General features: G+C 43.6%; 2 protein-coding genes across 3 annotated transcripts in view; both read left to right on the forward strand.

Moving 5' to 3' along the window:
* LOC106610118 (uncharacterized) overlaps positions 1–25409 on the forward strand; it is a 29227-nt gene extending 3818 nt beyond the window's left edge. Inside the window, exons 3-7 of one of the 2 annotated variants that reach the window (XM_014209289.3) lie at positions 610–768; positions 6121–6276; positions 8322–8433; positions 14636–15368; positions 24522–25409. In XM_014209289.3, the coding sequence (XP_014064764.3) occupies positions 610–768; positions 6121–6276; positions 8322–8433; positions 14636–15368; positions 24522–24804 (1443 nt within the window). In that variant the 3' untranslated portion in view covers positions 24805–25409. Of the gene's footprint in view, positions 1–609; positions 769–6120; positions 6277–8321; positions 8434–14635; positions 15369–22390; positions 22899–23398; positions 23530–23706 lie in introns of those variants that run through there. The other variant, XM_014209279.3, reaches the window with a different exon arrangement.
* Positions 778–3654, forward strand: LOC145881526 (uncharacterized). The gene has a single exon (XM_082978407.1). It carries the CDS (start codon positions 823–825, stop codon positions 1750–1752), a length of 930 nt encoding a protein of 309 aa, XP_082834533.1. The 5' UTR covers positions 778–822; the 3' UTR covers positions 1753–3654.
* Positions 25410–25943: the final 534 nt, after the last annotated feature.

Here is a 25943-nt window from a genome sequence, read left to right on the forward strand (position 1 = left end):
AAATAGACAAACACAAGGACAAAGTCTCATTTTAGTAGACTTTTGAGTAAATTAGACCAACATTTAAGGCTGAGCGCATTGCTTCTAAAAACGAATCCTTCAGCACTTCGCCCACAGCACCCCAGACAGGCAGTGTTGCTTTGCAAGGTGGGGTAGCTATAACGTTTGAATTCAGATTTTTTTTGTGCATTACCAGATATGAAACAAAACTGCAGAAATACTTTCAAAACAGCTACTGCAGCATTTATTTAGCTTTAAATCACAACTTGCACTTGTGCCATACTTTACTTGACTATTTTTATGAAATGCTTGCACTGTAGAGCCCTGAGTGTGACCACCCACCAACGTAGCAGGTGAATTAGACATTCTTACCCGCCAATGTCAAAATCTACACGCAATTGGTGGGTGTTAATTTTAGACCCTGATTACATCAAAATCACTGTATGTCAAATGTGGCCAGTTTATTTCGTAAGGCTTCCCTCAGCTATTCACTTGCTTACATGTACATCCTCATTTATCTGCCATAGGTGAGCTTGTGAGACTTCCCTACGGCATTGTTATCCAGTTCTACTCATGTATCGGTAATTACCTCCTTTTTTCTTGTGTTAGCCTGAAGATGCAAGTCCTGGGGTCAAGCTGGAGAGGTCTGAAGGAGAGGAGGACCCACGACACAGCAGAGACATCCAGACTGGAGTGGCCCCCCCTGTAGCCACGGAGGACCCCACCACTGCCCCAGAGCTGCCCAGGACCCGACGCAGAATCACGGAGGTCAGTGGAACGCTGAACGCCGTCCTCAAGTCAGAGACAGATACAGAGACTTTAATGGGGCTGGGGCAACTGGGCTGTCCTCCTGCTCCCTGCTCAGAGTATTTACTTTATGGTAACCCAAGCCCGAGGACGGTTCTGTCCCATCAGGACTCAGGTGACACGTTACAGACTGGCAATGATCCATCCTGTTCATACGCTACAGAGACAGAGATGATACCTGGTGACGTGCCTGTGGGCTTAGATACACAGACTAATCCAATTGGAGTGGACTGGAACCAGTACAGTAGTAGTGTCAACTCTGAAGGGTTCCTAGGTAAGAAAGGGGATGGTCTGGTTGTAGATGAGGTGACTGTGAAAGTGGAGGGCGACACTCTTCTGACATGTAATGCAGACCAGACTCACTTAGGAGAAGGACACTCGCAGGGCAACACCAGTGACTTTTTAGACTATAGGGAAAGCTTAGAGACAAATCTAAATGTCACCACCCACTCACCTTTACACGCACTCAGGGATCGCGACCCAGTGTCCACGTCGATGGCACCATCCGATTCAGACAGCAGCGTCCTTTTCGATCAGGTATTGAACTCGAAGGACCAAAGGGCCAAGGCTCAGGGAGAGGGAGCAACAACAGGCGGTAAAGAGAAGCGGTTCCTCTGCATGTTCTGTAACAAAGGCTTCAGCTGCCCCCAGAAGGTGGAGATCCACCAGAGGGTCCACACAGGAGTGAAACCCTTCAGCTGTACCCAGTGTCACATGCGGTTTGCCCAGGCCTGCAATCTGAAGAGGCACCAGAGGGTCCACACAGGGGAGAAACCCTACAGCTGCCCCCAGTGTGAGAAGAGGTTCTCCCACCAGCACCATCTGAAGATGCACCTGAATGTCCATATGGGAGAAAGGCCATTTGCCTGTACGTACTGCGGAAAGAAGTTCTCAGATAGGAGCTACCTCAGGATACACCAGCAGAAAAACCATTCCACTCTATAACATAGAAAGTAACCATTCCACTCGATAGCTTCTAACATTGAGATCAACCCCTGCATTAAAGACAGATTAATGTTCAGTGTTGTCAGCAGGAAAGATCCACAGATGCCTTTGGAATAAGGAGAGTAACAGATTTCAGTGTTGAAGAATATTGCATCCAGCTATTGTGTGATATATTTAAGCCTAAAAAGTTCGTTACATATCGTGTAGGCTATATGTTGTTCACAAATGCCTATTTCTTTTCTTCCATTCAACTACTTACACTGAACAAAAATATAAAGGCAACAATTTCCAAGATTTTACTGAGTTACAGTTCATATAAGGAAATCTGTCAATTTTAAATAAATAAATTAGTCTATGGATTTCACATGACTAGGCAGGGGCGCAGCCATGGATTGGCCTTAGAGGACATAGGCCCACCCACTGGGGAGCCAGGTGCAGGTAATCAGAATTTGTTTTTCCCCACAAAAGGGCTTTATTACAGACAGAAACACAAATCAGTTTCATCAGCTTTCCAGGTGGCTGTTCTCAGACTATCCCGCATGTGAAGAAGCCAGATGCAGAGGTCCTGGGCTGGCAATGTTTACACATGGTCTGCTGTTGTGAGGCCGGTTGGACGTAGTGCTAAATTCTCTAAAATAATGTTGGAGGTGGCTTATGGTAGAGAAATGAACATTAAATTATCTGGCAACAGCTCTTGTTGACATTCCTGCAGTCAGCATGCCAATCGCACTCTCCCTCAAAAATGTAGACATCTGTGGCATTGTGTTGTGACAAAACGGCACATTTTAGTGACCTTTTATTGTCCCCAGCACAAGGTGTACCTTTGTAATGATCATTCTGTTTAATCAGATTCTTGATATGCCACACCTGTCAGGTGGATGGATTATCTTGGCAAAGGAGAAATGCTCACTAACGGGGATGTAAACAAATTTGTGCACAAAATATGAGACAAATAAGCTTTTTGTGCATATGAAACATTACGGGGATCTTTTATTTCAGCTCATGAAACCTGGGACCAACACTTTACAAGTTGCATTTATATTTTTGTTCGGTGTGTGGGTTTTCATATGGTCTATTCAAAATGTTTATTTTTAATGAACACAAAATGGGACTTTTCATTCTAAGACTTTCAATGAGGCTCTCTTTAGCAGTGGTGGAAAAAGTACCCAAATGTCATACTTGAGTAAAAGTAAAGATGCCTTCCTAGAAAATGGCTCAAGTGAAAGTCACCCACTAAAATACTACTTGAGTGAAAGTATTTTGTTTTAAATACACTTGTGTATCAAAAGTAATTTACAAACAAAGCACGTATTTAGTGCGTCCACCAGAGCAGAGGCAGTAGGGATGACCAGGGACGTTCTCTTGATCAATGTGGGAATTTGGCAATTTTCCTGTCCTGCTAAGCATTCAATATGTAACGAGTACTTTTGGGTGTCAGGGAAAATGTATGGAGTTAAAAGTACATTATTTTCTTTAGGAATGTTGTGGAATTAAAGTAAAAGATGTTAAATATAAATGGTAAAGTGCAGATAAGCAAAAAAACGCCCGCGCTGTCGTGGGTGAACAGGGAGTATAGGAGGGAACTAAGCACACACCCTTGAGGGGCCCCGTGATGAGGGTCAGCGTGGCGGATGTGCCTACCCTCACCACCTGGGCACTGCCCGTCAGGAAGTCCAGGAGAGGGGAGATGTTCACAATATACAGTGCATTCGGAAATTATGTTTTCTTAAGTACTTTACACCACTGTTCTTTAGTACACATCACATCTGATCTCACCCTATTCTGCATACACCCAACAGCGCTTTATAACCATTACACGTAAGGCCTACTAAATATAGCTACAAATCAAATGTTATTTGTCACATTTAAATATGCTTCGTAAATAAAAGATGTAGACTAACAGTGAAATGCTTACTTATAGGCCCTTCCCATGCAGAAAGAAAAATGTACAAATAATCGAAAGATAATAACATGAGGAATAAATTCACAATGAGTAGCGATAACTTTGCTATATACATGGGGTACCAGTACCGATTCAATGTGCAGGGGTACAAGGTAACAGCAGTCTTATTGCTTGGGGGTAGAAGCTGTTCAGGGTTCTGTTGGTTTCATACTTGGTGCATCAGTACCAGTTGCCGTGCGGTAGCAGAGAGAACAGTCCTGGGTGGCTGGAGCCTTTGACAAGTTTTAGGGCCTTCCTCTGACACCACCTGGTATAGAGGTCCAGGATGGCAGAGAGCTCGGGTCCAGCGACGTGATGGGCCGTACGCACTACCCTCTGTAGCGCCTTGCGTTTGGATGCCAAGCAGTTGCCATACCAAGCAGTGATGCAGCCAGTCAAGATGCTCTCAATGGTGCAGCTGTATAACTTTTTGAGGATCTGAGGGCCCATTCCAAATCTTTTCAGCCTCCTGAGGGGGAAATGGTGTTGTGCCCTCTTCACGCCTGTTTTGGTGTGTGTGTGCACCATGTTAATTCCTTAGTGGTGTGAACACCAAGATTGAGACTCTCTCGACCCGCTCCACTAAAGCCCTGTGGATGGGGGTGTGCAGCTTTATTCTAAAAAAAATGTTTATTCTTCAATCAACACACAATAGCCCACAATGACAAAGCGAACACAGGTTTTTAGACATTTTTGCCAATGTATTAAAAATAGAAAAACATTAATGCCTTGTTTACGTATGTATTCAGACCCTTTGCTATGAGACTTGAAATTGAGCTCCCGTGCATCCTGTTTCCATTTGGTCATCCTTGAGATGTTTCTACAACTTGATTGGAGTCCACCTCTGGTAAATTCAATTTATTGGACATGATTTGGAAAGGCACACACCTGTCTATATAAGGTCCCACAGTTGACAGTGCATGTCAGAGCAAAAATCAAGCCATGATGTCAAAGGAATTGTCCGTAGAGCTCAGAAACAGGATTGTGTCGAGGCACAGATCTAGGGAAGGGTACCAAAAAATGTCTGCAGCATTGAAGGTCCCCAAGAACACAGTGGCCTCCATCATTCTTAAATGGAAGAAGTTGGGAACCACCAAGACTCTTCCTAGAGCTGGCCGTCTGACTAAACTGAGCAATAAGTGGAGAAGTGCCTTGGTCAGGAAAGTGACCAAGAACCTGATGGCTACTCTGACAGAGCTCTAGAATTCCTCTGTGGAGATGGGAGAACCTTCCAGAAGGACAACCACCTCTGTAACACTCCACCATTCAGGCCTTTATGGTAGAGTGGCCAGACGGAAGCCGCTCCTCAGTAAAAGGCACATCACAACCCACTTGGAGTTTGCCAAAAAGCACCTAAAGGACTCTCAAACCATGAGAAACCAGATTCTCTGGTCAGATGAAACCAAGATTTAAACTCTTTGGCCTGAATGCCAAGCGTCACGTCTGGAGGAAACCTGGTACCATCCCTACGGTGAAGCATGGTAGTGGCAGCATCATGCTGTGGGGATGTTTTTCAGCGGCAGGGACTGGGAGACTAGTCAGGATCAAGGGAAAGATGAACGGAGCAAATTACAGAAAGATCCTTGATGAAAACCTGCTCCAGAGCGCTCAGGACCTCAGACTGGGGCGACGGTTCACCTTCCAACAGGACAACGACCCTAAGCACACAGCCAAGACAACGCAGGAGTGGCTTCGGCACGAGTCTCTGAATGTCCTTGAGTGGCCCAGACTTGAACTCGATCGAACATCTCTGGAGAGACCTGAAAATAGCTGTGCAGCGACGCTCCCCAGCCAACCTGACAGAGCTTGAGAGGATCTGATGAAAAGAATGGGAGAAACTCCCCAAATGTTTGTAGCATCATAGCCAAGAATACTTGAGGCTGTAATCGCTGCCAAAGGTGCTTCAACAAAGTACTGACTAAAGGGTCTGATTACTTATGTAAATGTGATTTCAGTTTTTTATTTTTAATACATTTGCAAGGGGTCTGAAACACCTACTGTACACTTAAATAGTTTAGTCAGGTTTGATGACTTTTGACTTATCATAGCTGACTTATTTTTACCCACATCATATTTATGTCCACCATGATGGGTTTAACAACAATGAAGTCATTCTGTAACTACAGTATAGGACTCAAACATAGTGGGGATGGATAAACACTCCATGTTGAATGTGTGTTTATCTATGAGTGCGTTCTATCACTTGCAAGTAAATTGGCGATTTTAATTAGCTGATGCACATTGTGACAGAGCATTTGTTTGAATTTAAACTGTTTCTAATATTCACAAGTATGGCCCATCCATCGTGTGTGTGTGTGTGTGTGTGTGTGTGTGTGTGTGTGTGTGTGTGTGTGTGTGTGTGTGTGTGTGTGTGTGTACCTAAGGGAGTGTATGTCTGTGTAATCTGTATCATGGCTCTCTTCCAGGAGGAGGACGGTCCAGAGGTGCTGCTGGTGAAGGAGGAGGAGGGCCTGGGGAACCCTGAGGGGACCATAATCATGGAGGACAACCAGACTACACCACCTCCTGAATCCACAGAGGAACCAGCTGAGCAGCACAGGACCACACACAGTTTCACTGAGGTGAGCCCACTGAACTACTGTCTGAATGGTATTAGATCAAATTTTATTTGTCACATGCGCAGAATACAACAGTGAAATGCTTACTTACAAGCCCTTAACCAACAATGCCGTTTTAAGAAAAAATAAGTTAAAGTATTTACTAAATAAACTTAAGTAAACAATAAATAAAAATAAGAAAATTGAAAAATAACATAATTAAAGAGCAACAATAAAATAACAGTAACAAGGCTATATACAGGGGGTAACGGTACAGAGTCGATACGTGGGGGCACTGGTTAGTAGCGGTAATTGAGGTAATATGTACATGTAGGTAGAGGTAAAGTGACTGCATAGATAATAAACACAGAGTAGCAGCAGCGTAAAAATGGGGGGGTCAATGCAAATAGTTCGGTTAGCTGTTAAGGAGTCTTATGGCTTGGGGGTAGAAGCTGTTAAGCCTTTTGGACCTGTACTTGGCGCACCAGTACGGCTTGCCGTATGGTAGCAGAGAGAACAGTCTATGACTAGGGTGGCTGGAGTCTTTGGCAACTTTTAGGGCCTTCCTCTGATACTGCCTGGTATAGAGGTCTTAGATGGCAGGAAGCTTGGCCGTAGTGATGTACTGGGCCTTGCGCACTACCCTCCGCATCCACAAAGCCTCTCAGAGTACAAGTGCTGATCTAGGATCAGTTTTGCTTTTTAGATCATAATGAATAAGACTATGTAGACAGGCGGGGACCTGATCTTTGATCAGTACTTCTATTTTGATACTCTATTCGGATATAGCCCAAGGTCTTGATGAATTTTGTCTTAAGTGTGGGACTGTGCCTTTTGAATTATCAAACCATTTTAATGAGCGTCATGTACCGTAATTTCCGGACTATAAGCTGCAACTTTTTTCCCAGGTTTTGAACGTCGAGGCTTAAACAATGACGCGGCTAATATATGGATTTTTCCCGCTTTCAAATTTAAAAAAAAATAAAAAATAAAAACACATTCTGTGACGTGCTCAGTTTTTTGGCAGCATGAAGCTTTCATTAGAGCAATGAAATTGCCAAACGGGTTAAGGTCAAACAACTATTTTTGTTTACTGTTTAGATTAAATCGAGCGCTCTCAAACTTCCCATCATTCTGATTACGGTAGTCATTTTATCACCCTGATTCCTGGGGGCACAACAAAGTATTTGCAGCCACTCGACATCAGTGTAAATCGTGCATTTAAGGTGGCGCTCCGTGTTCAGCGGGAGGCTTAGATGACAAGTGGGGAGAAATCCTTCACTAAAACGGGCCGCATGCGAAGAGCAACTTATGGTCAAGTCTGCCAGTGGGTCCAGACAGCGTGGAGCATTGTCAAAAAATCCACTATCATCAACGGGTTTCGAAAGGCTGGACTCCTGCGTGTTGAAGAGGGCTCAGCGGGGGATTTGCCTCCGGATGAAAGTGACGAGAGCGACAATGAAAACGATCCAATATCGGATGAAGCAATTCTGAAGCTATTCAACTCCGACACCGAAGGAGATGGTTTCAGTGCACAGGAGAAGGAAGATGGTGACCAATTACTTTCTTGGTAGGCTACTGTTTACTGCTAATTTTGTATTTTTTGTTACAAGCCGTGTTTCGTTAAAGCCCATTTATTTTAGTTAAAGCCTATTTATTTTTGTTACAAGCCGTGCTTCGTTAAGCCTATTTATTTTTGTTACAAGCCGTGTTTTGTTAAAGCCTATTTATTTTTGTTACAAGCCGTGTTTCGTTAAAGCCTGTGTAAAGTTAATTTGTTTCAATGTACCGGTAGGCACCTGCGGCTTATAGACATGTGCAGCTTATTTATGTTCAAAATAATATATATTTTTTAATTCAGTGGGTGCTGCTTATATTCAGGTGCGCTTAATAGTCTGGAAATTACGGCAAATTAAATTAACTAATACATTTGCATAGTATAAAATTAACTAACATGTTTGCATGGTACTCATAGCAGTCCCTCATTACACAATCAGAAGATGATCCATAGCAGGGTGCTCATATCAGATTTCTGGATCCAACATCCTCTCACTCTGTATTTCTTACAGTCAGTAGACATGGAGGATGGGAAGCCTGATCTGCTGTTGGTCAAAGAGGAGACAATAGAAGACGGACCAGAGAGCATTGACCTGCTGAGTGGACTAAAGACAGGGGAGCAAGGTAAGGGAGAAATACATATAGCCTACATACAGTAATAGATCTTCAATGGGAATAGTAATACATATAGCCTACATACAGTAATAGATCTTCAATGTGATTAGTAATACATATAGCCTACATATAGAATAGTGATGCAACTGGTTATTATTCTTTTATAAAATGAAATTAATACAACTTATGTTTGTATACAAAAACACACATTATAATGTATGAACTTGACCAGTTAATTGACTCAAAATATGTATGAGTTTCCCTTCAGTCAGTCAACTTCGGTGCAACATACTATGGGGAGTCGCACTCTCGCGACTTTGGTTGAAAATCTACAATCTCACCTGACAAGGCCAATGAAATCCGTGCCTCGCTGGAAGCCCCGCCTTCCACAGGTGATAAACATGAGGCACAGATTCCTTCCTTCAATTATTCTGCTCTTCATCTCGGTGTGAACAGGAACGATTCACGATAATAAAACAAACAATTGGAAAATGAGACTTACGTTGCGCCAACTAAACTGTCCCATTATTGTGTGCTTAGTTTGTATTTGTTCTCACAAGTTTCCTAATCACAAACAATTAGTTATTCTTCAATTTGCTGGAAGAAAATGACTAAAACGGTTAAGAAAGCGGACGACGCGATGATGTGTTCATTCACCCAGTCATGCAGTTATACTATTTCTCTGAAAGATTCTCACGATTTATGTGTATTTTGTCTCGGCTTGGAACACGCTCAGGCGGCCCTCGCTTGAACCAGTCTGTGTGAGCATTGCCACATACTGCGTGCAAACTCCATGGCAAGACATGTCGCATTCTTGAGAAAGCTTGGCGTTACCGATGGCAACTTTCCTTTCCCGGATGCCGGATGCTGGATGCCTGGGACTGAGGTGCAGGAAACGGAGAGAGATTTGGGGCTTTGGTGGAACTAGCCTCCCAGCTAGGAGATAGTGAGCCGGCTGGTTTGTCTCCCATGATGACATACAGGACACAGGTTTCGGATGACATGGTGTTCTGGACGCTCCAGGAGTTTCTCGGAAGAGGACTTAGTTCCCGGACAGCCACCCCCTAACGTTATGTGAGTAGCGGGATAACCCTGGTATCCAACGCATTGTTCATAGAATTGTGCTGCAGGGTGGCTATACATTTTGGAGTTGAAGTGGCCATGTTCACACCTGTGGCAAAGTCAAGGTTCGGTGGGAAGTATCAGCCCCCTGTGGTTGCCACAGTCAAGCACCACCGGCCCCTGTTTCTGGATTTCGTTGAAGAATTGATGACAACCTGGTCCAACCCGCATTCAGCTCAGCTGATGTTGCATTGGTGTGCCCCATTGATGGATCTGGAGGGGATGGATTGGGTGGGGCTGGTGCACACGCCTCCAGTCTATAGCAAGCTACCTGGCTACTTAGCCTGTTGGCTAACAAGGGTGTGCTAATGCGAATCCTACGCTCCCTAACAAGCATTGTCGTTTTTCAGCTGGATAAGGTGTATTGCACTGAGGGGGTGGCTGATCCCTGTTGTCTATAACTCTACTGCAGGTCTACCAGACAGAGTTGCTGCCAGAGCTTGGCATGGCCTTGGCTGCAGGAGAGCCCTCATCCTCCTGGATGAGATTTGTGTTACGGCCAACTTCATTCTGTTTACGTCCCGGTGCACCGTTCTGGATCTCAGCAAGAGCAGGGGCGCTACTGTGGTGGCACACTGTCATCTTTGACGTTTTCTGAGAGAGCGGGACAGACAAATGTACCTCTGAGCCGATTTGTCCTCCGGGGTTATTTGGTTTGGCCCTGGAGGCCATGCAGGGCTGGTTCAAGGCCAGGAAGAGGCGTGGCGTACTTTTCTCCCTTCTTTGGGGATGCTAAGCGGGCTGTCCCAGGGGCCCGGCCCAGCACCAGGTCCAACCCGGCCTGATTGACAGGCGCAACACCAATCTGCCTGGCACAAGCGCCGCACCGCTTCCAGGGGCGACATGGTCCTGCCAAGCCGCAGGAAAGGAGACTTCAGGCAAACGTTTCCACCTAAACATATTGTTTCAACCCCATTGTTTGCGGATGTTAAGAGTGTATTCCACATGTGAGTTCAATAAAACAGTCCCTCCACATTCAGCCACAAGTTTGTCGAGTGTGGTGGAAACATATTTTTCCCCGGCCACTACTGGGGGCGTCATGCCTCCTCAAATGGCACTTTACTGGAGACTCGCTGCCTGATCTGCCCTGGATCATGCGAATACTGATGTCAGGCTACAACTCGTTGTACGAATCCCCACCCACGTTTTTGCGGCATCATCACGTCAACTGTTCCTCTGGCCTCAGTGCCAGTATTAAGGGAGGAAATATCCTCCCTGCTCCAGAAACAGGCAGAACGAATGGTTCCTCTGTTGGAAGCCCAGGACAGTGGTACAGGACAGTGGTACAGTCTGTATTTCCTGGTTCCGAAAAGGGACGGTGGTTTAAGCCCTATTCTAGACATGCGTGCCCTGAACAAGCATCTCAGAGTTCGCAAGTTCAAAATGCTCACAAACCAGTGGCTCTTACTGTCCATGTGTCCAGGCAATTGGTTCACCCACTATCGGCCTAAAGGATGCGTACTTTCGTGTGCCCATGTACCCCAGTCACAAAGTTCCTGAGGTTCCATTATGAGGCGATAGCCTACAAGTTTTTGGTACTCCCGTTAGGGTTGTCCCTCTCGCCTCGCGTCTTTTCACAGGTGGTGGAGGCACCCATCAGGGGCTTAGGGTGTTGGCCTATCTAGACAGTTGGCTGATAGCAGTCAAAGGAACAAGCAGTGTTACACACATCGAGGCTGGTGCCCCATGTTCATTCTCTAGGTTTTATTCGGTTGAGCCGCACAGTACGTTTTCACCAGTTCCTGCGCCTACTGGGGATGATGGCTTCTATGATGGTGGTCAGTCCCCTGAAACTATTATTGATGCGGCTGTTCCAGTGCTGGGTGCTAGCAACACGCTTGGAAGCATCTCGCCACCTAAACCGGTCAATTCCAGTGTCCCCGACATACCTTTGGGCACTGGCCCAGTGGAGGGATCCCCAGCTACTGTCGCAAAAGGGGTTCTCATGACCCAGGTGTTGTCCCGCAAGGTGGTCACAACAGACTCATCCCCCCAGGGGTGGGGGCGTGCTGTGCGATGGGTTACTCAATTCGGAAAGTACGGACAGTGTCATAGTGCCTGGCTTATCAATTACCTGTAACTTCTGACGGTGTACTTGGCACTCAGGAGTGGAGATTAGGGTCAACATTGCCGGAAAACGCACAGTGTCATCTATTTTTGTCATTGAGGGACCAGAGTGCCCAGTTGGAAACAATCGCTTTGGTGCACCAGTGGCCTTGTCCCAGGCACACAGACAGGTTTGGCACGGGAGGCCGGATATTCTGTTCAATGGGCCTGGCCCCTGAGAGGGCCAATCTGATGGCTAGAGGTTTACCGCCAAATGTTATTGCTACCATTCAGTCTGCAAGGGTGCTCTCCACAACAGGGCTGTATGCATATAAGTGGTTAGTGTTTGAATTCTGGGGCCTAGATAAAGGTCTTGTTCCTTATCAGTGCTCTTTGAGGGACATCCTTATGTTCCTACAGGAGCATTTCGAGCAGGGGTGGGCATTCTCAACATTAAAAGTGTACATGGCCGCCATCTCAGCCTGTCATGTGGGAATTGACGGAGCCTCACTGGGGGCCCACCCCCCGATTGTGCGGTTCCTGAAAGTTGTACGTCGTCTCAGACTGGTCTCTAAACCTATTGTGCCCACATGGGACTTGGCTCTGGTTTTGGAGGCACTATGTGCGGCCCTCTTTGAGCCTCTGGAGTCGGTGGATCTGAAGATCCTCTTCTACAAAAGATCTATACTCATGGCTTTGGCCTCAGTTAAACTTGTTGGGGACTTCCACGCGTTATCCGTACACTCTTCTTGGACTCAGTTCGCCCTGGGCGGCAAAGGTTGACAATGCGGCCTTCGCCCTGAAAGTCATGTTCTACAGGTCCTTTTAGCTTTTGAGCTATTTCCCTTTTCGCTTCCTCATTTTGCTTCTGAAAAGCAAAAGAGGTTACATGTCCGGTGTGGGATTTACGCACGTACTTTGAACTGACCTGGGATATCCAGTTATGTGACCAGCTTTTTGTATGTGTTGCTAATCCAGCTCGCGGCAGGGCGCTCTCTAAACACTCTCTCTCCCACTGGGTTGTGGAGGCTATCTCCCTGGCATATAGCGGCAAGGGTTACCTAGCTGTGGCAGCTCCTACTTGACAAGGGGTCTGGCAGCATATTGGGCATTGTTTAACTTCACTAGAGTAGGGGGCAGCATTAGCAATTTTGGATGAAAAGCATGCCCAAATTAAACTGCCTGCTACTCAGGCCCAGAAGCTAGGATATGCATATAATTGGTAGATTTGGATAGAAAACACTCTAAAGCTTCCAAAACTGTTAAAATAATGTCTGTGAGTATAACAGAACTGATATGGCAGGCGAAAACCTGAGGAAAATCCATCCAGGAAGTACTATTATTTTGAAAGGCTGTTTTTCCACCATACAAAGACTTAGGACCCAGTTCACGATCTCTATTGCTTCTTCTACATGTGGCTAGTCTTTAGGCATTGTTTCAGGCTTTTACTCTGAAAAATGCGGGAGATGCAGCACTTTCAGTGAATGGACAGTGGAAATTTCCAGACATGAGTCCAGCGTGTGATCGGGAGCGTGCCTTTTCTTGTTTCTGCTTTTCTATTGATGAAGCTTTTGTCAGGTTGAAATATTATTGATTATTTATGACAAAAACAACTCGAGGATTGATTTTAAACATCGTTTGACATGTTTCTACGAACTTTTATTGTACTTTTAAAAACTTTTCGTCTGGGTGTTGAGAGCGCGCTTTGTGCCTTTTGGATTACTGAACTAAACACACCAACAAAACTGAGGTTTTTGGACATAAAGAGGGACATTATCGAACAAAACAAACATTTATTGTGTAACATGGAGTCCTGGGAGTGCCACCAGATGAAGATCATCAAAGGTAAGTGATTAATTTAATCGCAATTTCTGACTTTTGTGAGTCCTCTCCTTGGCTGGAAAATGGCTGTATGGTGTTTTGTGGCTAGGCGCTGTCCTAACATAATCGCATGGTGTGCTTTCGCCGTAAAGCCTTTTTGAAATCTGACACTGTGGTTGGGTTAACAAGAAGTTTATCTTTAAAATGGTGTTTAATACTTGTATGTTTGAGGAATTTTTATTATGGGATTTCTGTTGTTTGAATTTGGCGACCTGCAATTTCATTGGCTGTTGTCGAGGTGGGACGCTAGCGTCCCAATGATACCAGAGAGGTTAAAAGGTTGACTAGAGGAGATATTTGTGCCACGGCGAGTTGGGCATCACCACACTTTAAAAAAAAAAAATCGCTTGGATGTCACTGCTCCAGTGTAGCCCACAATGTGCTTATGGCTGGGATGGGAAATAACTAGGCAGCACGCTGTGGGTGGTCTGCCATGAGCTGTTTCATTTAGTATCTGTTGGGGTCGGCTTAAGGCGTGATTATATTTCCCCATAGTATGCTATTCCGAATTGGACTGACTGAAAGGGAATGTAATGTTATGTCTATAATACTGTTCCCTGAAGGAGAGAAATTAGGTACAACACCCGTTTGGCCCTGCATTGCCCATTCCTGGGCTTGGTGAAGAGCGGTATTAAATTTAGGGAATAAATCCAGTTTCACTCCTTCAGGGAACAGTAGTTATAGTCATAACGTTATGTTTTCTCTGCCACGTTTGTAAAGTCTTGTTAGCAGTTGATGTTATTCTTCAATAACACAAACCCCAAAGCAAATCGGCGAGACAAATAGGTTTATTCAAAGAGGACCAATCATAGATGTTTTGCTGGGAGGTAGATGTTCAGTCTCCCCTGTCCTCAGCTTTTCTCCACAGAACAAAGGAACAGGAGGCCATTCATAACCCTCCACCCTAGCGTGGGGTTGACCAATCAGAAGTCCTTGCCGTACAACTGGGCCAATGGCCAAATAACAAGTATCCTGCTCCAGACTCGATGTACAGACCATTGAAAACATGGCACTCGTAGCTCTGAGTGCAGGACTGACATTCCACAGATTCTAGCAGCTGTTGAACTGAAGACCAACTATTTACTCTCGTCCGCTCATTCTCTGCGTTGTGTATTTATCTTCCAAATATTCTTATATTCTGTTTTATTAACTCTTCCTGCAGGTGGTTGGCTGGAAGTTAACAGAGGAGACTGGACGGCCATTTTGGATTGCCAGACCGGTGCAGTCAAGGGCCCAGGGGAGAACGTCACTGAGCAGGCCAGGTCCAGTAGCGACATAGTCGAGGTCTGTGGATGGGACAGCGTCCTCAACTCTGGGCCTGGGATCAACACTGTTAACCAGAAACAAACAGCCGAACACAAAACCACAACTGAACTTAGTCTCCATGACAACAGACTGGCTGAGACCACAGCGAGGCGTAGATTTGGTCTGCGGGGACGGGGAGGTGTCCGTATGCGGTTGGAGAGAACAGACACAGACTCGGCTAGCGATGCTCCGTCCTGCTCCTATAGTTGTGATTCAGAGAGACTGATGGAGCCTCAGGTTAACCCCCTAACAGATGCTGCCTTCAGCCTGCCTTCTATAGGATCCATCAACTGGAACATGAACGCTGTGACAACACAGACACTCCCTGGCCTTCATCCTCCTCACACTCTCCTTAAGTTAAACCAGACCTCAGACAATGCTTCAACACTAAATGGCTACACAAGCCCATTGACAAATGACAGTAGTAGAGACGGAATCGGTAAAGAAAAGCGCTTCCCGTGTTCGTTCTGTGGGAAAGCTTTCAGTTTCCCCAAACAGGTGGAGATCCACCAGAGGATACACACAGGGGAGAAACCGTTCGGCTGCCACCTGTGCCGGGCCCGTTTCTCCAGATCGACCCACCTGAAGAGGCATCAGAGGGTCCACACAGGGGAGAAACCCTACAGCTGCCCCCAGTGTGAGAAAAGGTTCTCCCACCAGCACAATATGAAAGTGCACCTGAAGGTCCACACGGGAGAGGCCGCTCGCCTGTACGCACTGCGGGAAGAGGTTCTCAGAGAGGAGACACGTCAGGATACACCAGCAGAAAATGCACACGACCCATGTCTAGAGTATAGGGACATGTAATGTAGTGCAAGCATTTACAAGCATTTCGCTACACCCGCAATAACATTGCTAAACACGTGTATGTGACCAATATAATTTGATTTGATGATTTAGTACTAGTTCGTTTGGGATGTAGTAGGGAACTCGAGGAGGTAAACTGAGGAAATGAGTGTGATGAGGCAGAGTAGATGATATGGTGTCTGTAAAAGTGCTTCGCTGATGTAAAGTGACAACCTTGTCCTGTTTGTGTGCAATGTAATGTTTTATCCTTTTCCAAAGTATTCTAAAATGTATTTTATCAAAGCGAGGGTACTAGATGTACGGTAAAGTGTTACCATAGTGAGAAAAGTTATTCTACTTGTTTTCTTTTTACTTGTCACATGTAACATTTTGTGCAATAAAAGTACTGAACTTCACGTTATGAGTGTAGGACTATTTGTTTTAAATTAAATACAAAATTGACTCTGTGCTGACTTACTTGCTTATTTTTGTATCATTGTAGGGACTGAGTTTCAGTTCTCTGTCGAACCAAAACATATTTAATTCACATATGGACACGAAAGTTACCTAGCCTACAACACAGCACACAATCCCAACAACACCCAAAACAATGTCTAGAGGTCAAGGAGGGAGCTCAAAGACTAACCACCTGAGGGTGGTGTTTCCTGCTTCTCCCTCCTCTGGTGTCATTGGGTCACAACGTGGGAGGTCGAGCATTAGGAAGGCCGACAAGCTGTACGCCTACCCCATGTTTGGTAAGCACTTTACTGATGTGTACTGTGAATATGCACCAGACTGTTCACACCAAGGAGAGGTCCTTCAAGTGCAAACTATGTTACAAGAGCTTCTCCTTCTTGTGTAGCCTTCTCAGACATAGGAGTGTCCACAATGGGGATAAATCGTAGCAGTGTGGCTTGAGATGTACATGTGAAGGGTCTTTGGGTAAGAAGGTAATTACTCACATACCCCTTATTAACACTTTGTTAGCTTGTCATTTGAAACGGGCCTAAACAAATACCTGTTTTTACAGAGACAGTAAACCTATGCTAGAACAAAGACTGTTGAATATTTACCTTACTAAGGTGATGTAGATGGAATAAAGTCATTAATTCTATTATTTGCTTGCTAAGATACTGTTCAACAACAAAAAAAGTCTGCTCTCAGCTTGAAAGATACTGATCATAGTAGATATGGGGCTCTATTTTAACAAACCTAATGGTAAATCTTAGCGAGGCTGGGGTGGTAGTGCTATAGGTTCAGGGGTGTGTCAAATATTTATTTTATTTCACAGTTGGAATTATGGGCACAGTAGCTGGTGTGAAAAGGCTGGGTTTTGATGAATAAACAAGATGTAGGTGTTGAGGCTTGACCCCAGTTGTCACTAGTTACATTAGCCACAACCACAACAAAATTGGCTATATTGTAAAAATGAATGAAAACAGAAATGTGCTTTTTGGTCTTAATTTAAAGGTGCAATATGCAGAAATCGCTTTGCCATTTCCTGGTTGTGAAAATTGTAATAGTTTGCCTAATTTCAGTTTACACTGCTTGTTTTGGCACATAGAGAATCATTGTACCATTTAAACTGCTGTGAAATATATTTTCAATAACCCAAAATATTGTATTTTCAGCTGGTGTATGAAACCGAAAGTAAGACACAAAAATGAAACTTAAGAATGGGAAGTATAGAAACAGCGCACATAGAACAGATCTACAGATTCTTAGACTTGCTTTCGATGTGAATGACATATATATAACTCACATTTCTATGTGAATTTGGTGGGGTAGCACAAAAAGCTACATATTGCAGCTTTAAGGTTAGGCAAAAGGTTAGCAGTGTGATTAAGATTAGAGTTAGGTTTAAAATCAGATTTTAAGAAGACAAATTGTAGAAATAGAGAGGGGTTTATGACTTTGGATCTGTGGTAAGTAGTGACGACCCTTCACTGGCCAATCAGAACGTACTCCATGGCTAAATATGTGGTTGCTTCAAGTTGTGTTTTTATGGTCTTTTATGTATTGCATTCTCATCAACTCCAATTCTAACGTTAGACCGTTATAGCCTAGTTTGTTAAATAGCCTACAGAAACAAAAATAATTCAATGTAGGCCTATGCCATATTTGCTAAATATGTTTAACATGTTTGCAGTCCACATTGTTCTGAGTAATTGCATGGTTTCGATATGGAAATATATTTAAGCAATAAGGCCCGAGGGGGTGTGGTATATGGCCAATATACCATGGCTAAGGGCTGTTCTTATGCGTGATGCAATGCGGAGTGCCTGGATACAGTCCTTAGCCGTGGTATATTGGCCATATATCACAAACCCCCGAGGTGCCTTATTGCTATTATAAACTGTTTATCCAACGGAATTAGAACAGTAAAAATAAGTGTTTTGCCATACCCGTGGTATATGGTCTGATATACCACGGCTGTCAGCCAATCAGCATTCAGGACTCGAACCACCCAGTTAATAATGTTAAACATAGCATTCACACTGAAATGCATTAATTATGTCTGAGCCATGGATATGCCAAATGTTGTCAATAAGAAAGTTTAAATTCGCTAGGCTATTGATAAGACCTAAAAAGACGATGAATAATTAATACAATTATAATAAAATGAAACAACAACTTGTTTTAAGTAGGCTATCTCTAAATGGTTACAGACACCAGAATTTCTCACCAGAATAAGACCCTCAATATTTATTGGAAAGGAGCATGATGCTCATTCCCTTGCACATTCACCACTCTGTGAAGTTCATTTATTTAATCTGTAGACTAACAAACATTGGTGTAAAGTACTTAAGTAAAAAATACTTTAAAGTACTACTTAAGTAGTTTTGGAGGGTAGCTGTACTTTACTTTACTATTGATATTTTTGACTACTTTACTTCACTACATTCCTTAAGAAAATAGTGTACTTTTTACTCCATACATTTTCCCTGACACCCAAAAGTACTCATTCCATTTTGAATGCTTAGCAGGACAGGGAAATGGTCCAATTCACGCACGTATCAAGAGAACATCCCTGGTCATGCCCACTGCCTCTGATCTGGTGGACTCACTAAACACGCATGCTTCATTTGTAAATTATGTCTGATTGTTGGAGTGTGGCCCTTGCTATTTGTAAATTTAAAAAACAAGAAAATGGTGCTGTCTGGTTTTCTTAATATAAGGAATTTGAAATCATTTGTACTTCATTTTTCAATTCTTAAGTATATTTTAGCAATTACATTTTCATACTTAAGTGTATTTAAAACCAAATACCTGTATCATTGTACTCAAGTAGTATTTTACTGGGTGACTTTCACTTATAATTGAATCATTTTCTATTAAGGTATCTATACTTTTACTCAAGTATGACAATTGGGCACTTTTTCCACCACTGCTAATACACTACATGCCTTCCCGAGTCGTAGTGACAACACAACAACACAACATATCATCGATGACTCCAAGTTTACTTCGATATGATAGTTATTATATCAATATTTGCGCATAAAGGTGTTTCCACCGCCATTTCTCACATAATTTATTTAACTGACACAAAAAGATCCCACCATGTTGAAGGAATAAATTGTCTGTCGGCATTAATAAAATTGTATCGGCATTTTATGTTTCCATCAGCCCGTAGTTTATTTTTTCATGCGTCAGGTAATTAATCTGCATGAAATGGTTGGATGGAAACGTGGTTACTGACTAATTTCTCAGAAGAGGGGGAAAAAAACATCAGCAAATTCAGTAATACATTACATAGGATGAAGAAACAATACTCCATGCCACAACTGGGGCGGCAGCGTAGCCTAGTGGTTAGAGCGTTGGACTAGTAACCGAAAGGTTGCAAGATCAAATCCCCGAGCTGACAAGGTACGAATTTGTCATTCTGCCCCTAAACAAGGCACTGTTCCTAAGCTGTCATTGAAAATAAGAATTTGTTCTTAACTGACTTGCCTGGTAAAATAAATAAAACTCCATACTACTTGTAAGACATAGAGAACTGATAATGTATACCTACCTGGTTTCAGAGCATTTTGTATTATTCTGTAAGTAAATCCGAGACACCCCATTTAGTATGATGTGTTACTTTTGGTATGGTTACAGTAACCAGATGGTTACTTAAGGCAATGGGTGGGCATATAACCAGAACGTCTAGCAACCCAAAGGTTGTGAATTCAAATATTATCACAGACAATTTTAGCTAATTAGCAACTTTTCAACTACTTATTCTTTTTTAGCTACTTTGCAACTACTTAGCATGTTAGCTAACCCTTTCCCTAACCCAAATAAAGAATAAAGAAAAACCCTTGAATGAGTAGGTATTCTAAAACGTTTGACCGGTAGTGTACGTTTTTGCAAATTCATAACATGTCATTCATAACATATCACAAGAAATGGGTGATAGAAATCCACACATGAATACATACCATAAGAAACGTAACATTTCATACTATTTGGAGTGTCTCGGATTTACGTACAGTGCGAGTAGGCTAGTGAGTCTACATGACGATATTATTATGGATAAGAGCCAGAATATTTGTATTTGTTATTCAAATTTACTGTATCACTGTGCACTTTCACCACCCTGTGAAGTTCAGTATAATTTATTTAATCTGTAGTTTAATAAACTGCATGGTTTCCCGAGACGTAGTGGGAGGACCACACACCATATCATCGCGTGACTCCGAATTTACTTTGTTATGATAGTTATTATATTAATATTTGTGCATAAAGTTGTTTCTGCCGCATTTCCTGGTATAATTCATTTTAATGACACAAAAAGATCCCACCATGTTAAACGAACAAATGATCTGTCGGCAATTGGCCGACTCTCTTCTCTGTATACATCAATGATGTTGCTCTTGCTGCTGGTGATTCTCTTATCCACCTCTACGCAGACGACACCATTCTGAATACTTCTGGCCCCTCTTTGGACACTGTGTTAACTAACCTCCAGACGAGCTTCAATGCCATACAACTCTCCTTCCGTGGCCTCCAACTGCTCTTAAATGCAAGTAAAACTAAATGCATGCTATTCAATCGATCACTGCCCGCACCTGCTCGCCCGTCCAGCATCACTACTCTGGACGGCTCTGACTTAGAATACGTGGACAACTACAAATACCTAGGTGTCTGGTTAGACTGTAAGCTCTCCTTCCAGACTCACATTAAGCATTTCCAATCCAAAATTAAATCTAGAATCGGCTTCCTATATCGCAACAAAGCATCCTTCACTCATGCTGCCAAACATACCCTCGTAAAACTCACCATCCTACCGATCCTCGACTTCGGTGATGTCATCTATAAAATAGCCTCCAACACTCTACTCAAAAAACTGGATGCAGTCTATCACAGTGCCATCCGTTTTGTCACCAAAGCCCCATATACTACCCACCATTGCGACCTGTATGCTCTCGTTGGCTGGCCCTCGCTTCATACTCGTCGCCAAACCCACTGGCTCCAGGTCATCTACAAGACCCTGCTAGGTAAAGTCCCCCCTTATCTCAGCTCACTGGTCACCATAGCAGCACCCACCTGTAGCACGCGCTCCAGCAGGTATATCTCACTGGTCACCCCCAAAGCCAATTCCTCCTTTGGTCGTCTTTCCTTCCAGTTCTCTGCTGCCAATGACTGGAACAAACTGCAAAAATCTCTGAAGCTGGAGACTCATATCTCCCTCACTAGCTTTAAGCACCAGGTGTCAGAGCAGCTCACAGATCACTGCACCTGTACATAGCCCATCTGTAAACAGCCCATCTATCTACCTACCTCATCCCCATACTGTATTTATGTATTTATCTTGCTCCTTTGCACCCAAGTATCTCTACTTGCACATTCATCTTCTGCACATCTACCATTCCAGTGTTTAATTGCTATATTGTAATTACTTCGCCACCATAGCCTATTTATTGCCTTAACTTACCTCATTTGCACTCACTGTATATAGACTTTTTGTTTTCTTTTGTTCTACTGTATTATTGACTGTATGTTTTGTTTATTCCATGTGAAACTCTGTGTTGTTGTATGTGTCGAATTGCTATGCTTTATCTTGGCCAGGTCGCAGTTGCAAATGAGAACTTGTTCTCAACTAGCCTTCCTGGTTAAATAAAGGTGAAATAAATAAATAAATACAAAATTATAAAATTGTACCGAAACTTCCTGTTTCCATCACAGCTGTTGTGATTTTTTTTATATGGTATAATTTTACTCGAATACAACTGTGGATGGAAACGTGGTTAGAGTTAGAAAAAAAGTTGGGTTCAAATCGGATGTTAGGTACTATGTTTATTGAATATTATATGAGTCCTATAAATTAAAATGGCCAATTTGGGTGCCATCAATTGCTTTAATTTCAAATTATATTTCATCAAAATAATGTTGCAGGAATGGTAATCTTGTTTCTAACTACAGAAACGATTTCAGGACAGCCTAAAATGGCTTGCTGAAATGACATGGAACGACCCATGAGATAATATCAGTCAGTTAATATTACCTTTATGAATTGTGAAGTCTTTATGTGCGTGCGTTGATTACATAAATGTTTTAACATCTCAAATGCTTCAAAATTCACAAAAAGTTACGTTGGCTGATGAAGAACATCTCATAGAAGACGTATAAGATCTCCTAAAACCTGTGTTTACCACAGACGACCTGATTTTTTTCTCGTTTATCCAAAACTCTTACAATTTCACCTTGGGCTTTGACCAACATGGCTGAGTGTGTGCTTGCAGAAAGACGCCATTATGTAATAACCAGTACAGTACTTCAGAGAACAGCGAGGATTACGTATCACTTTAACCACACCCTTTCAGCTATTACGCCAACCAATAAGATCCTTTCTCTTTAGTGTAAACGGAAAAGAACAGTAACCAAGAATATTTTCCACGTTAGCATTTTTATTGGTGTTATTTAGACCTGTTTTAACACCTTGGAACTCAAAATATGATTAATACTTTCCCCAGGTAATGTTTGATTCGCGTTGGAAATAGGACTTGGTTGATAGATGTTATCTAGGTAACGCTACCTAGCTATCTGCTAACGTTAGCTAACAATGGCTAACTGTATGGTTTTTCACACTCAATTAGCCTCCATCATGGAGGTGCTAGCGAATTCAGCCGTTGCAGAGATATGTAAACTCGTAGACGACGACTATGCAGTGTTTCGTTTGGAAATAACTCAAAGCCAGAAAGAAAACAGGGCATTGCGGAGAAAACTGCAGCTACTGGAACTGAAGGTGGCACGGGAGCGCGCAGAGAAGACAATGCGAGAGCGCGTCCTCACTAGTCGTCCCAGTAGTGTCAAGATCCTCGACCGATACAGAGGAATGGCAAGAGGTACATTTTGCAGAAGTCTGAGGCTATCGCCCCTTTCCCCTCTGTGCATGTGTTCAGTTGTGTTACGTAGAATTGGGTCTTGGAACATTTCTCCTTTTTTAATGAGTTTGAATACCAGTCGTTATTCAATCACAAGGATGGGAATCAAAGGTGGAATAGGATCGGATTGGAACAGGGTTGGAGAGTCCTGGTGTAGGCTATCTAGCTTTTTTTTTGTTTAGCTTTTTTTTTTTTACCAGGTAGGTCAATGAAGAACAAATGATTCTTGCACAAAGACAATATCATATTCTAACCAGATTGTTGATTTACTGAGATTCCTATTATCATACTCAATTAAAAGAATATGATGCATGGAACATAATCAATCCATCAATAGTATATCTTGACGTTATGAGAAGTGTTACCTTACATCCTTGCCAATTGTAAACAGTGTTCAATATAGCGTTGAGCATTGACAGTACCTAACTTAACCACCCCTTTTTCCCCAATCACTCTCTTAGGTGAAGGACATCTCACTGGAGGCCTTAAGAGCTTTGTGAAGCCAGCGGAACACAATGCGTGGAGAGATGACCAACCCATAGCTATAGATGAGGGGAGTGGATCCTCAACCCAGCATGTTATCGTGATAGAGGTTTGTGTCATAGTGTGACATTGAAAATGACAGTTCGTCAAACATTGCCCTTTTATTTCAGAAAGGCTCCCTCATCTATTAATTTGCTTACATGTACATCCTCAGCATGTGAGAGCCCTACGACATTGTTATCCAATTCCACTGTACAGGTAATAACCTTCTCTCTTTTTGTGTCAGTCAGCAGAGGCTGCAGGACCTGGGGTCAAGCAGGAGAAGACTGAAGGAGAGGAGAACTCAAGACACAGCAGAGACATCCAGACGGGTGCAGAGACTGGAGTGGCGCTCCCTGTAGCCACGGAGGACCTCGCCACCTTCGTCGCACCGCAGGTCAGGACTCGACGCAGCATCACGGAGGTCAGTGGAACGCCGAACGCCATCCTCAAGTCAGCGACAGACACAGAGACTTTAACTGTAACACACAGGCTCTTACGCACAGGATCTGACCACCGATCAGACCCAGAGAGACTAGGGCCACTGGGTTGTCCTCCTGCTCCTGGCTCAGAATACCTACCAGTATTTTACCAGAGCCAGGGGATGGTTCATTCTTGTGGTGATGGTGACACGTTAGACACTGGAGGTGATGATCTGTCTTGTTCTTACGCTACAGAGATGGACCCTGGCAACATATCCTTGGGTTTAGAGACACAGAATGATCTGTCTAGAGGGGACTGGAACCGGTACAGTAGTAGTGTATACTCTGAAGGGTCCCTAGATAAGAAAGGGGAGGTTATAGTGGTAGATGAGGTGACTGTGAAAGTGGAGGGAGACGCTCCTCCCACATGGAATGTAGACGAGACTCCCTCAGGAGAAGGACACTCACAAGGTAGAGATTTCTTAGATTATAGGGAAAGCTTAGAGATGAATCCAAATGTCACAACCCACTCCCCTTGCCCCCAGAATGTGGAGATCCACCAGAGGGTCCACACAGGGGTGAAATCCTTCAGCTGTACCCAGTGTCACATGCGCTTCGCCCAGGCTGGTGACCTGAAGAGGCACCAGAGGGTCCACACAGGGGTAAAACCCTTCAGCTGTACCCAATGTCACATGAGCTTTGCCCAGGCTGGCAACCTGAAGAGGCACCAGAGGGTCCATACAGGGGAGAAACCCTACAGCTGCCCCCAGTGTGAGAAAAGGTTCTCCCGCCAGCACCAGCTGAAGATGCACCTGAAGGTCCACACGGGAGAAAGGCCGTTTGCTTGTACGCATTGTAGTAAGAGTTTTTCAGAGAGGAGCTACCTCAGGATACACCAGCAAAAAAACCATTCCACTCTATAATATAGAAAGTAACCATTCCACCCGATGGCTTCTGACGTTTAGATCAAGCCCTGTATTAAAGACAAAGATTGATTTTCATTGTTGTCAGCAGAATAGATCCATAGATGTGTTTGGAATAACGAGAGTAACACATTTCAGTGTTGAATATTCCTGGGTAGAATATTGCAACCAGACATTTTCTGATTATATAAGGCATACAGTTTATAAGCCTAAAAAGCCTGCTACATATTGTGTTTGTACTGTGTAGGCCAGGGGTCTCTTGTAGGTTTTTGCTCCAACCCTACTTGTATCGAGCCTGGTTCAGCTTATCAACCAGCTAATTATTAGAATCAGTTGTGCTAGATTAGGGTTGGAGTGAACCTACAGGACGATAGCTCTCGAAGGAACAGGGTTGGAGAGTCCTGGTGTAGGCTATATGATGTTCACAAATTCCGATTTCATTACTTCCATTCAACTACTTAATTTTTCCCCCAAGACACTTTTAATGAGAAAATATATGCAGTTTATCAAGTTCATGCAGATTTTTAGTTGAGACGTGTATTTGTGGTTTTCATATGGAGTATTTAAAACTTGTTTGTTTAATAAACACAAAATGGGACTTTTAATTCTAAGACTTTCATTATTCTTTTTAGCCAGTTCTTCTGAAAGTAGCCCACGAGCCAGAAGTGGTCCCCGAAAATTGCGTACTACCTCACATGACCTAAATTATGTGGACACCTGCTTGTCGAACATCTCATTCCAAAATCATGGGCATTAATATGGAGTTGGTCCCCCCTTTGCTGCTATAACAGCCTCCACTTCTGGGAAGGCTTTCCATGTTGGAACATCGCTGCGGGGACTTAATTCCATTCAGCCACAAGCATTAGTGAGGTCGGGCACTGATGTTGGGCGATTAGTCCTGGCTCACAGTCTGTGTACCAATTCATCCCAAAGGTGTTCGATGTGGTTGAGGTCAGTTCTCTGAGCAGACCAGTCAAGTTCTTCCACACCGATCTTAAGAAACCATTTCTGTATGGATCTCGCTTTGTGCACGGGGGCATTGTCATGCAGAAATAGGAAAGGGCCTTTCCCAAACTGTTGCCACAAAGCTGGAAGCACAGAATCATCTAGAATGTCATTGTATGCTGTAGCGTTAAGCT

The sequence above is a fragment of the Salmo salar genome, chromosome 08 (assembly GCF_965601325.2).
Source record: "Salmo salar chromosome 08, fSalSal1, whole genome shotgun sequence".
Taxonomy (NCBI): Eukaryota; Metazoa; Chordata; class Actinopteri; order Salmoniformes; family Salmonidae; genus Salmo; species Salmo salar.